At 49.4% G+C, this 11599-nt stretch overlaps 1 protein-coding gene across 1 annotated transcript; it reads left to right on the forward strand.

Annotated features, from left to right (window-relative positions):
- The first annotated feature begins 295 nt into the window (after positions 1 to 295).
- Positions 296 to 1246, forward strand: LOC146758080 (olfactory receptor 14J1-like). The gene has a single exon (XM_085518665.1). The coding sequence runs from the start codon at positions 296 to 298 to the stop codon at positions 1244 to 1246; it is 951 nt and encodes a 316-aa protein (XP_085374791.1).
- The last annotated feature ends 10353 nt before the right edge of the window (positions 1247 to 11599 follow it).

The following is an 11599-nucleotide window of genomic DNA, read 5'->3' on the forward strand; positions in this document are numbered from 1 at the left end:
GAAGTGCGAGTAAAGGTATGAGACATAAAACAGACAAAAATATCCAGGGATATGGAATAAGATCAGAAAATGAGAGGAAGGTTAAGGCTCTATATGCTTTATTTGCTTAAGGAATGCTGAACTTCATGAAATTAAATTCAAATAATAGTGCTAAATGAACATTGTCATAGTAGAATTTCATTTCATGATTTAATAATACATCATTTCATAATACATCAGGAAGAGTGTGTCTGAGAATGGTCTGGACTTGTCATTATCTTCTGCACTCTGAGCAGGACTCCAAGCACAAGAGCAGATGCCCAACAGCAGCTCCATTAGCGAGTTCCTCCTGCTGCCGTTGGCAGACACGCGGCAGCTGCAGCTCCTGCACTTCTGGCTCTTGCTGGGCATCTACCTGGCTGCCCTCCTGGGCAACGGCCTCATCAGCACAGCCGTAGCCTGCGACCGCCGCCTGCACACCCCCATGTACTTCTTCCTCCTCAACCTGGCCCTCCTTGACCTGGGCTGCATCTCCACCACTCTCCCCAAAGCCATGGCCAACACCCTCTGGGACACAAGGGCCATCTCCTACACAGGATGTGCTGCACAGCTCTTTTTCTTTCTTTTCTTCATCTCAGCAGAGTATTCCCTTCTCACCATCATGTCCTATGACCGCTACGTTGCCATCTGCAAGCCCCTGCACTACAGGACCCTCCTGGACAGCAGAACTTGTGCCACCATGGCAGCAGCTGCCTGGGGCGCTGGGGTTCTCAATTCCCTGCTGCACACTGCCAGTACGTTTTCACTGCCTCTCTGCCAAGGCAATGTTGTCAACCAGTTTTTCTGTGAAATCCCCAAGATCCTCAAACTCTCCTGCTCTGGCTCCTACCTCAGGGAAGTTGTGTTTCTCATTTTTAGTGTCAGTTTAGTCTTTGGGTGCTTTGTGTTCATTGTTGTGTCCTATGTGCAGATCTTCCTTGCTGTGCTGAGGATGCCCTCTGAGCAGGGACGGCACAAAGCCTTCTCCACATGCCTTCCTCACCTGGCCGTGGTCTCCCTGTTTCTCAGCACTGTCCTTTATGCCTACCTGAAGCCCCCCTCCATCTCCTCTCCATCTATGGACCTGATGGTGGCAGTTCTGTACTCAGTGGTGCCTCCAGCAGTGAACCCCCTCATCTACAGCATGAGGAACAAGGAGGTCAAGGATGCAGTGAGGAAAGTGATTATTAAATGTGTTTCACAAGCAGTGAACTGCACGTCTCTTTGAATTCATGACTTGTATTGAGCTTTTTACTGAATAAACTCTCCTTTTTGTATGTTTTGTGCAATTTTATAAGTGTAATTTATTAAATCGTATTCATTTTTTTTAAAATACTGTAATGTTTTTCACTAAAACCTTAGGATTGAAATCAATTCCTTTTCAGCTTGCACCTTTGTAGCATAGCCACACTGTACATTATGAACTAGCCTCTCCGTGAACCTTAACAAAATAAAGAACATGCAGTGACTCTGTCTGTCCTGCATCTTCTGAGACATTTCTGGAGCTGTTGGGGTCAGATGTTCTCAGAAACTTACAGTCCAGCAGGAAGCACACAGCTGTTCATCAGATTGTGCAGTGACTACAGCCTGCAGCAGCTTATGGACCATCCCTGGGCTCCTGGCTGGCATCTGTGCTTTCAGGCTCACATCTGTCAGTGCCTCTGTGTTGTGGGTTTATGATTTCTGTTGTCTGTATTCCACATCAGAACATCATACAGACCAGTGGAAGTTAAAGAGTTCATGTTCTCATTCCGTGTTACCACCATTTTCGGCATTTTGGGTTCCCATAGTCAGGGAGGGAGGGGGGGGATCATCCCCAGAGGACTTGGCGTTAAAAGGAAGCGGGGTGAGACTCCGGACTAGACCCCAGCTGCTCTCTGCCTGTGGCCTTCTCAGCTCCCCACAGAGAAAAGCACGTGCTGCTCTCGCACTATCATGGTTTGACTCCTACTTTGGGTACTCTTCTCTCTCTCATTTTGTTTGATTTTTCTGCTCTCCTGAAGGCTGGGATGATCATGGCTGGAAGGCAGAAGGTGAACTGGAGCCTGCAGGGACAAGAGAAATGGCAGGGAAGCTGTGAGGGAACACAGCAGTCAATGTGCCAGCCCAGCCCTCCCCAGCCCTTCTGCAGGGGGTGGCACAGCAGGCCCTGCACAGGAAGACAATGAGCAGCAACACTGATAACACTCTGGCTAATGTGGATTACAAATGCAGATGTTGCCCGCGGGGTCCCCAAGGGGAAACTGGGAGCTGCTGGGGCGGGGGTGGGCAGGGGAGTGAAAATTCCCCCCTTGGAGACTTCACATTAAGACACTCAAAAGGAGGCATCGGGGAGTTTAAAGCTACAATACAGTCCATGTATGTAGAGCTGCGGAGTGAGGTCATCTCGTGTCTCCTGTGGCCCAGAGCAAGTAAAGCAGTCCCAGCTGCACTCTGAAACAGAGAGCCAACCGGGCAGCAGAGAATGCTAACCTCTACTCCCTTCCTTTCTGTCCCAGCTGCAACCCCTTCCTGTGCCCCTCGGAGCCCAACCCGGGCTGCAACACGCCTGGGAACCGCTGCTCCCCTGGTTGCAGCCCGTCTGGCCCAGTAAACCTGCTGCACTGGGCAGGAGCTGGAGCCAGGACCAAGGTCCCGCCTGGGGTATGGCAGTGCCAGGCAGTGTACTTGGGGATGACCCTACGTACCCAGTGCAATACATTCCAAATAGCCACAGACATCAACTGACTGCCATACTTTTCTCACCAGACATCGATATAAATGGACTGCTTGGTGGTTCTGTGCTATGGCTGTCTTCTCGCCACAAGCTGCACATCTCTCCACTGAATGGTAGCACCACTCATGAGAAAAGTTGTCTTGGAGAATCATGTAGCACTGGAAAAATGGACAGCTATCCAGGAGGGTACCTGTGCCATCATCAGCAGTGATTGTTGTGAATACATCCCTGACATCTACAACATGGAATTCCTATGATGACACGGACGGAAACCCAAATTGTTCCAATCAGCCCACTAAGGACAAACAATCGGACCATGTCTCAGTTCTCCAGTAGTGGCTGTGGCTGCCCTGGTTCAGCCCAATCTACATTGCTCTCATTACATACATTGCTCTCATCTACATACCCCTCATTAGAGGTGCTGAGGTGCTGTAAGGCATGCCTGACTCAGAAAGGGCAGAGCTGTTCTGAGGAGCTTTGCAGTTTCCTACAGCTGTTGTGAAATATAAAAGGATGAAAATAAATTTAGTTGTGAGAAAGGAAAGCTATTGCTTGTGGGGGGCTTCAGGTAGGCATAAAGGACAGTGCTGAGAAACAGGGAGACCACAGCCAGATGAGGGAGGCACGTGGAGAAGGCTCTGTGCTGTCCCTGCTCAGAGGGACCACTGCCCAGGAGGTTACTGTTATAGATTCTCATGACAAAACCAGACAAAGTCCAGTGTGATACATAAAGGGAGAGCTTTATTTAATTAAGCAAGGCAGTAAAGTGAGCAAAACAGCGCTGGGCGCCCGAGGGGAGTCTACATTCCACCAAGGTTGGGATTTGAACAAAGGATTGCCTCTGTATTTATACAATTCCCATCTCCTGCATAAATTCCAGTCATTCTTGCTGCTGCACAGGTTGTTGCTGGTGTCACAGGTTGTTGCTGAGGATTGGTTTTCCTGCCTCTTGATGGTCAGTAGTCTTTTCCATTATTCTTTGGTTATTTTCTAGCAGCTTCTGTGCCCTGGCAATGTGTAGTTTGCAATGCCTTCAGCTTCTTAGTTTCTGGAAGGTGTAGGCACGTACGTGTTCCCAGGGGTGGTTTCAACACATCTGTGAATGCAAAGGAGGGCACACGATGCAGTGCGTGCGTGGGGGTGTGCTGAGCAGGGAGGGTGGCGCATGAGTATGCGTGTGCACGTGGATAGGGGAAGGCTGGGGTTACAGGTTGACCTGTGCTGAGGTGAGTGGGGGCTCACGGTGTTGCTCAGTGGTAGATTTGTTCACACTGAGTGCTAACAGGAAACTCGCACACCCTTTTTGTTTCAGCTGTGCCAGCGCTGTGATCCCTTGCTGCTGGGATGGGGTGTTGAAAGGATGGTGTGCGTGCCAAGCTCCCATCTCTTGCAGGAATCAAGTGTAGAGCAAAAGGGATGTTTGGGCCAGGTGACCGCAAGAAGGCTGGCTGCTTTGGATGGTGGCAGCTGATGGAAACAGGTGCTCTGGGGACCGTTCAGCTTTTAACAGAAGACAGGGGTCCTGCAGCAAGAACAACTAGGTTCTCAAACGGCTTCAGACATGCACACCGAGTTTGTCTGTCCTGCCGTGCCATCTCTGCTTCTTTTTGATGAAAGCATTTTCATGACCACGTGTTGGGCCTGTTTGCTTGTAGAAGGAGGAATGTTAGGTACAGTTCTCACTGAGAACTTCTGCTAGGATTTCTGTGTAATTTGAATCATGAGTGTTAGCACAGTGAGTTGAAGGAGGGCCCCGGAAGCAAATTTGGTGCTGTTGAAGCACTGTGAGATGAGAAGTTGGGATGTAACTCTTGCTGGCAGATGTGGAAACCACTTTGGGATTGAGGTGTGGAGGAAAGGAAAGGTGATGACAGAGCTGATGGCAAAGTGTTTCCTGAGGAGGCTTGGTGCTTGCTTGGGGTTGGATCTGATCAACTTCTTGTGCACCGTCAGCAAGTTTGTTGACAATACCATGCTGAGTGGTGCAGTTGATACGGTGGAAGGAAGGGATGCCATTTAGGAGGACCTCGACAGGCTGGAAAGCTGGCTCAGGTGAACCTAGTGAGGTTCAACACGGCAAAGTGCAAGGTTTTGCACTTGGTCCAGGGGAACCCCAGGCACCTGTACAGGCTGGGAGGAGTGGTCCTTGAGAGCAGCTCGGCAGAGAAGGACCTGGGGATCCTGATGGACGAGAGACTCAACATGAGCCAGCAGTGCGCTCTGGCTGCCCGGGAAGCAAAAGGGATCCTGGGCTCCATCAGGAGAGGGGTGGTCAGCAGGGATAGGGAGGTGATCGTCCCTCTCTCCACTCTGCTCTTGTGAGGCCCCATCTGGAGTATTGTGTCCAGATGTGGAGCCCTCAGTACAAAAAAGACATGGAGATTTTGGAAAGGGTCCAGAGGAGGGACAGGAAGATGATCAGGGGGCTGGAGCACCTCCCCTATGAGGACAGGCTGAGCGAGTTGGGTTTGTTCAGCCTGGAGAAGAGAAGGTTGCAGGGTGACCACATTGCAGCCTTTCAATACCTGAAGTGAACGTACTCCCAGGAGGGGAGTAAACTCTTCGAAAGGGCTGATAATAGCAGGACTAGGGGAAATGGTTTTAAGTTAAAAGAGGGAAGATTTAGGTTGGATGTTAGGGGGAAGTTCTTCACTAGGAGAGTGGTTAGGCCCTGGAACAGGCTGCCCAGTGAGGTTGTGGATGCCCCGTCCTTGGAGGTGTTCAAGACCAGGTTGGACGGGGTCCTGGGCAACCTGATCTAGTAAATGTGTATGTTTGGTGGCCCTGCCAGGCAGGGGGGTTGGAACTACATGATCCTTGAGGTCCCTTCCAACCCGGGTCATTCTGTGTGATTCTGTGATTCTGTAATCTATTTGCTTTCTGTTATCTTTCACATTACCTCTCAAAAAACTATCTGTGCATTCTCAAGTAGTGTTTCTTGCTAAAGAGAATATGCGTGCAGCCTCTGCTTTCGTCTGCGAAAAGGATCTTCTCATCATCTCTGTCTGTGTTTCTTTTAGACCCTGAGATGGAGCAGAGTGGAACACAGAATTCAATCAGGAGCAGGGACACGTCATGCTCATCATAGGTGTCTGGCTGACAACAAGAGCAGAGAGGTAAGTTTCATAGGGTCACATGCTCATTTTATTTTATTTTTAATTCATGATGCATAAAGGCATTACCCAGACAAAGTGAGCATTTGTCAACTGGACTTTCTAGAAATAACCTAGGCTGTGAAATCTGTTTGATGCATCCCGAAGAGCCCTGCAAAAGAATGCTCAGAGTTAATCTGGCTCCCTCCTTTGGAAACCTGTGTCTGTCAGCTCTTCACCTGTGCCCTAACACCTCCCATTGCGCTGCCACACCAGGATAGAATTCCAAGCCCACACTGAGTACTGGAATGTTGTGGAATCAGCCGTGTTGGAATCAGATGTGACCACGTGGTCTTGGCTCCCCGCCTTGTGGGGGGTCATGGTGGACCAGGCTGTTGGCTGTTGGTGATGTCAGAAGCGTCTGGAATGAGGGGAGGAGCGGTGCGTTCTGTGTTCCTTTGTGGGTGAGCTAGTGGTCGGAGTGGTTGGTTGTTTTGTTGTTCTTGTGCCTTTAGTGCATTTAGTGCCTTTTTCTTCACACCGTCGTGCGCAGCAGCTTGTAGGTAAGCTGAACCAGCGTGGGATGGATGGGTGGGCAGTGAGGTGTTGGGAACTGCTGGCTGTCGGAGCTCACAGCACCGTATTGCTTACTCTTGACCATCAGATGTAATTTTCCCCCGGTACACATGTTCCGAAGGGGATATCTGTAAAGGTGGCACCCGTCCCGTGCTTCTTCCGTTGTCTTCTTTGCTCAGTTGTGGAAGCATTGTAAAGTTGCTGGGTGAACAGGCATCACGTAGCCTGAGACTCAGCATGTCTTGCAGGAAGTGGATGGAACGGTTGTGCTGTGTGTGTTATTCCATGGCTGTCTTAGCCCTGCTCACTGACCTGCTCTTTCTCTCTCCTCTCCTCGCCCTCCGCCCACTGCCTCGGTGCAGCTTTTGCTCTCATTCGATCTGAGCAAAGCGACAAGGAACTGCTGCAGATAGCTTGAGGTGATCTCACTGCCAGGTACGTGCCATGTTTTGTCCCCCCACATGGTTTTGCCGCAGGGTATGCGCGGGTAGCTCTGAAGAAGTCTGTCCATACTGTGCTGTGTGAATAGAGAAAACAGAAGTGTGTTTCTGCTCTGTTCCAGCTCTTCACACTTGCTGTGATGGGTGCTGCGTGCAGTGGGATCAGCCATGAGCCTGAGGTGGCGGCGACGGAGGTACAGTATGAAGCTCTGGCTGGTCTTTGTTCCCTGTGTTGAGCCAGCAGAGGGAGCCGCAGGTGTACTCTCCTGCAGGAAAGAATGGGCCAAAAAGGGCCTGGCCAGCTGTCTGCGCCAGTGCCATTGCTGATTAGTCTGGGTAGAGAGAGATGCATCTTTGCATGGCCTGGCAATGCACGCCAGGAAGAGAAACAATTGTTATGAGACGTGCAGCTCCTTCTGAAGTGCTCCTGATAAGAACGGAGCGCATTTGCTGCACCTTTCTCAGAAGATGTGCTCCTCACCTTGAAATCCTCCTGGTTTGTCCTCATCTCCTGACCACGGCCTGTGCTCTGTTTTGCATACTGATAACATGCGGAAGCCACAGCTGGAGTGTGCTGTGTCATCTCTCAACATTCCAGCGAATGCGGCGGCCCATGTTATTAAGAGCCACGTCGCCCAGGGGCCGGGTGAGCTCTCCCTTGAGGTAAGCAGTTACAGGCGTTCCTTGTTGTCGTGCATAGAAGAAGGCAGTCGTTTGAGCTGTGTTTTCCAACCAGATTTGCTGAATTTGGGATTGACGTTTCAATCTCTTGCAGGTTGGAGATCTGGTGAGCATTGTTGATATGCCACCAAAGGAGCTGAGCCCCTGTTGGAGAGGCAAGCGTGGCTTTGAGGTAGGCACACGTTTCCGACTAGAGAGCACAACTTGAGTAGAGTCGGGAATCTCTGGTTGGAGCTGCTCTGCCTGCACAGGATGGCTTCTGGATGCAAACAGTTGCCCTGTGTCGGTGTCAGAGGACCTTCCCTTTGGCTCTGGGCTCGAGCTAATTCCCACCTGTCTTTTTGTTCTTATTACAGATTGGATTCTTCCCTGGTGAGTGCGTGGAACTCATCAGTGGAAAAGTTCCTGAGTCCCTCCTGAATTCCTTGCCAAAGCCAGGTACATATGTTACATTTGATAATGCGGGTTAGTAAAATGGGGTCAGAATGTGGCTTTAAGGGGGTTCGTTAATGCCTAAGTTCAGCAAGCTTAGCAAGCTGACTGCATTAAGCTCCTTGGGCACCTGCAGGGATAGGGAAAATCTGTTCTTGCGTGTCCTTGTTGGGAATGTTCTTCCCGTTGTTACATGCTTTGTCGAATGCATTATGTTTGGCCTCGTCCAACTGAGCCAAGCCTGAAATGAACTGGTTTCTTTGTTTTGTTGCGCAGTGCCAAGGAGACGGGGCAAGCTCATCCTTTTCCTTCGCTCCTTGGTGAAGGCCCGCCCCAGGAGAGCGACGGAGCCGGAGCCAAAGTAGGAAGGGGTGTTTGGGTGTGACCTGGGGGAGCACCTTCTCCGCTCTGGCCGTGATGGTAAGGAACAGCCCATTCCTGAGATCTTCCTCTGTTGTGTATCTAAATGAGAAAGGGAGATCATATTTAGCAATTGTTTCAGCCTGAAATTGCAGGAAGCCTTCTGGCAACAGAGAGCATCCTGGATTCTTTTCCTAGCTTTTCTAGTCTTTAGATTTTCTAGGGAGCTGTGATGGGACTTGCAGTGTCTGTGGCTTTGCCAGAATTACTTTCTCCAGGCTGTTAATAGGTCATGTGTTATGGTTTTGCAATTTGGTTGGTGTTGGTATTCCACATCAGAACACCATGCCTCATAATGGGAGTAAAGGGGACAAGTTTTTTTTTTCTGTGGGCTGCCTTGATGTGCATGTGGGGTGGGGCACCGGAAGGGAAGTGAGGAAGGGGACGGGGTTGCTGGCCCGGCTCCCTGCGAGGAGACAACGTGGTCAGAGCTTCCTGCCTTCCACAGCTCCATCGGTGAGATTGGGGACTTGGTATTCTCTTTGTTGAAACTCTCTTGTTGTTTGTTTAGCATTATTAGGTTATTAAACTGCCATTCGTTCTCAGATCACCTTTTTTCTCCCTTATTTTTTGTTAGACCTAATCGCAATCTTCCTTCCCTTCCCATCTCCTGAAACACACGTGGCTGGGCCAGGCTGCGCCACGCTGTGCCGATAGAGAAAAGGGGGGGGGGGGCTTTTGTTCCTGCTGCCCCGGGTTTGTGCCCACTGTCCCAGAGTGAGCTCTAGAGAGAACTCCGTGACATCATGGCATTTCTGGAAAGCCAAGAACACATCTCTGTGCGGTTTCCTCACAGCTGTCTCTGCCAGCTTTCTCCTCTAAGGAGGAAGCAAGCGGTAGCCTGGCTGGACTTAGTGGATGGGATGTGAGAAGGGCACGGCCTGAACCAGGACTTGAGTAAGAAGCTGAGCTAACTGCTGGCTCTTGTTCTGTAGTCCCCCAGGTCCTCCAGACCTGCTCGGAATTCATTGAGCAGCATAGTGTAGTGCGCGGGATATACCGCCTGCCTGGTGTCATGTCCAAGATCCAGCAACTACGGTAAGAGTGCTGCGACTGACACAGCTGGCAGTAGGAGCCAATGCCATGCTGCGGGCATTCAGAGGAACCCCTTCCTTTTCCTGACTGTATTTTGTGTGGCTGTGGACTTGTTTTCGTCTTTCTCAAAGCCCTCTGCCCAATTCTGTGTCCTTCTCTGCAGCCATGAATTCGATACGGAGCAGGTGCCAGAGCTCAGCGTCCGAGACATTCACAGCGTGAGCTCCCTGTGTAAGATGTATTTCAGGGAGCTCCCAAACCCTCTGCTGACCGACCAGCTGTATGACAAGTTCTTGGTAAGCTCAGGGCAATGTCTTGGAAATGACACGTACCTGTTCCCTGGGCGTCCTGGCTAGTGGTTGCAGCAGTGCCCCAGCTCTGAGGTCTTCTTTCTGTTAGCCCCATGAGGCATGTCTTTGCCACATCCTACCTCTCACTGATGGCACTTGTGGTGCCAGGAGGTGCTTATTTAAGCTATTCACAATGGCTGTGAGAATTCCCTTTCCTTTGCTGTTCCCCAGCTATTGGTAGAATGGGGTTAATAGCATCTTGGAGGCAAAAGCCTGCTGCCTGTGTAATCAGGCTGTAAAGCCCCCCAGAGCTTGCACTGCTTGGCCTTGATGGCACAGGCTGCGTGCTGCTGTGTTCCCCTGATGCCTCTTGGAAGGCATCGAGTCTGCCTCGGTGCTGACCACCAGCGCGCTGTCCCCATTGTTCCCAAACCTGTGGCAGCTCTCCAGCCTGACTGGTGTCTGAATCCCTTTCTGCCTTTTTCCAGGATGCTGTTTGCGCTGGTGCAGAGGAGGAGAGGGTGCAGAGAATGAAGGACGCCATCCAGCAGCTGCCCGCTCCTCACTACAGGTCACTGCTGCACTCGGTCTGCTGAGCTCAGCCCTGCTGCCTTTCAGAGGGCGATGATGCGATTCCAGGTGTTGCCTCACACCTGCAACATCATGCCTGTGCACACTGCAGCGGCTGAAGGCTGCATTGGGTCAATTGATTGGGTCAGTTCCTTGGCACAGGGGCACGGTTGGTGCAGTATGTGACATTTGTATAATTCATCTAATTTGGTCCGCATTTCATTACTTGTGACACTTTATCAATTATACATTCTTTGGCAACTTCTATGTTGTTAGTTAGTTGGGCATTTTTGTCTTCTAGTGTCATATTTATAGATTTCTGTTCATCCAGTTCAGAAGCAATTTCCCGATAGTCAGCTTGACCCTGCAGAATTTGTTCACGGAGGACATAGCTGTTTCTTCAGAAAAAGAAAGCTCAATACGCAGGCTTGTTACCTGCTTACTGAAATCTTCTTTTTTATTTTTTTCTCTTCTGCATTGTTCTTCAAGCACAGCTAAATGACGTTCCAAGATTTCAGTTCTTTCCCTCAGTGCTAGTACTTCCTTTCGGTACGCGGAGCACTTTTGTTTCATGTGTTCAATTGTCCTTTGCTCTACAGTGTTCTTTTTCTTTCTCTCATTTACAACTACTGTAAAACAAACAAACAAACAAAAAAAAAAAAAAAAAGGGGAAAAGGAATGTAGCTCAGATTGATTAAAATCATTATTACATAGCAGTTCACAACACCAAGTAGCAACTTCTAAGTGAAAAACTGTCACAAATATGCAAGCCATGCCCTCACATCACATAGTATTTGATAGTAGTGAAGGAATTAAAGTCCTCTGAACACGTAATCAGGTGCCTCAGATTTCTATACAGAATTAACAGCAAAAGGTTTTCAGTCTGGAAGAACACTTTTACCATGGCACTACTCAAACCTTCCACTCCACACCAGTAGAAAATCTAATTAGATTTAAGAAACATGGGAACGAGATAGATAATTCACAGCTATATTCTATCTTCCCTGCTTCAGCAATCCCTATAAGGCAGCCAGGAATCACTCCATCTACATCTAAATGGTAGATAAACAGTTCTCTAAGAAATTTCATTCCAACTCACAGTCCTCTTACTTTCAAAAGAAAGATAAAACCCTGGACAAGTTGATCACTTAAGTGTTGATATCTGTCTCTCTTATTCAGTTGATCTCTAAACAAAATATGAGGATTCCTACTTCTGTCCACACTTACTCTTTTGCATATAAAGTTCACTCATAAAGTTGTACAAATTTGCAGATTCAAGTTTCCATAAATATTCCATTAGCTTGGGGCTGTTTTTTTCTTTAACTGGTG

The sequence above is a fragment of the Coturnix japonica genome, chromosome 17 (genome assembly GCF_054131305.1).
Source record: "Coturnix japonica strain WE chromosome 17, WE-NBRP24, whole genome shotgun sequence".
In the NCBI taxonomy this organism is placed as follows: Eukaryota; Metazoa; Chordata; class Aves; order Galliformes; family Phasianidae; genus Coturnix; species Coturnix japonica.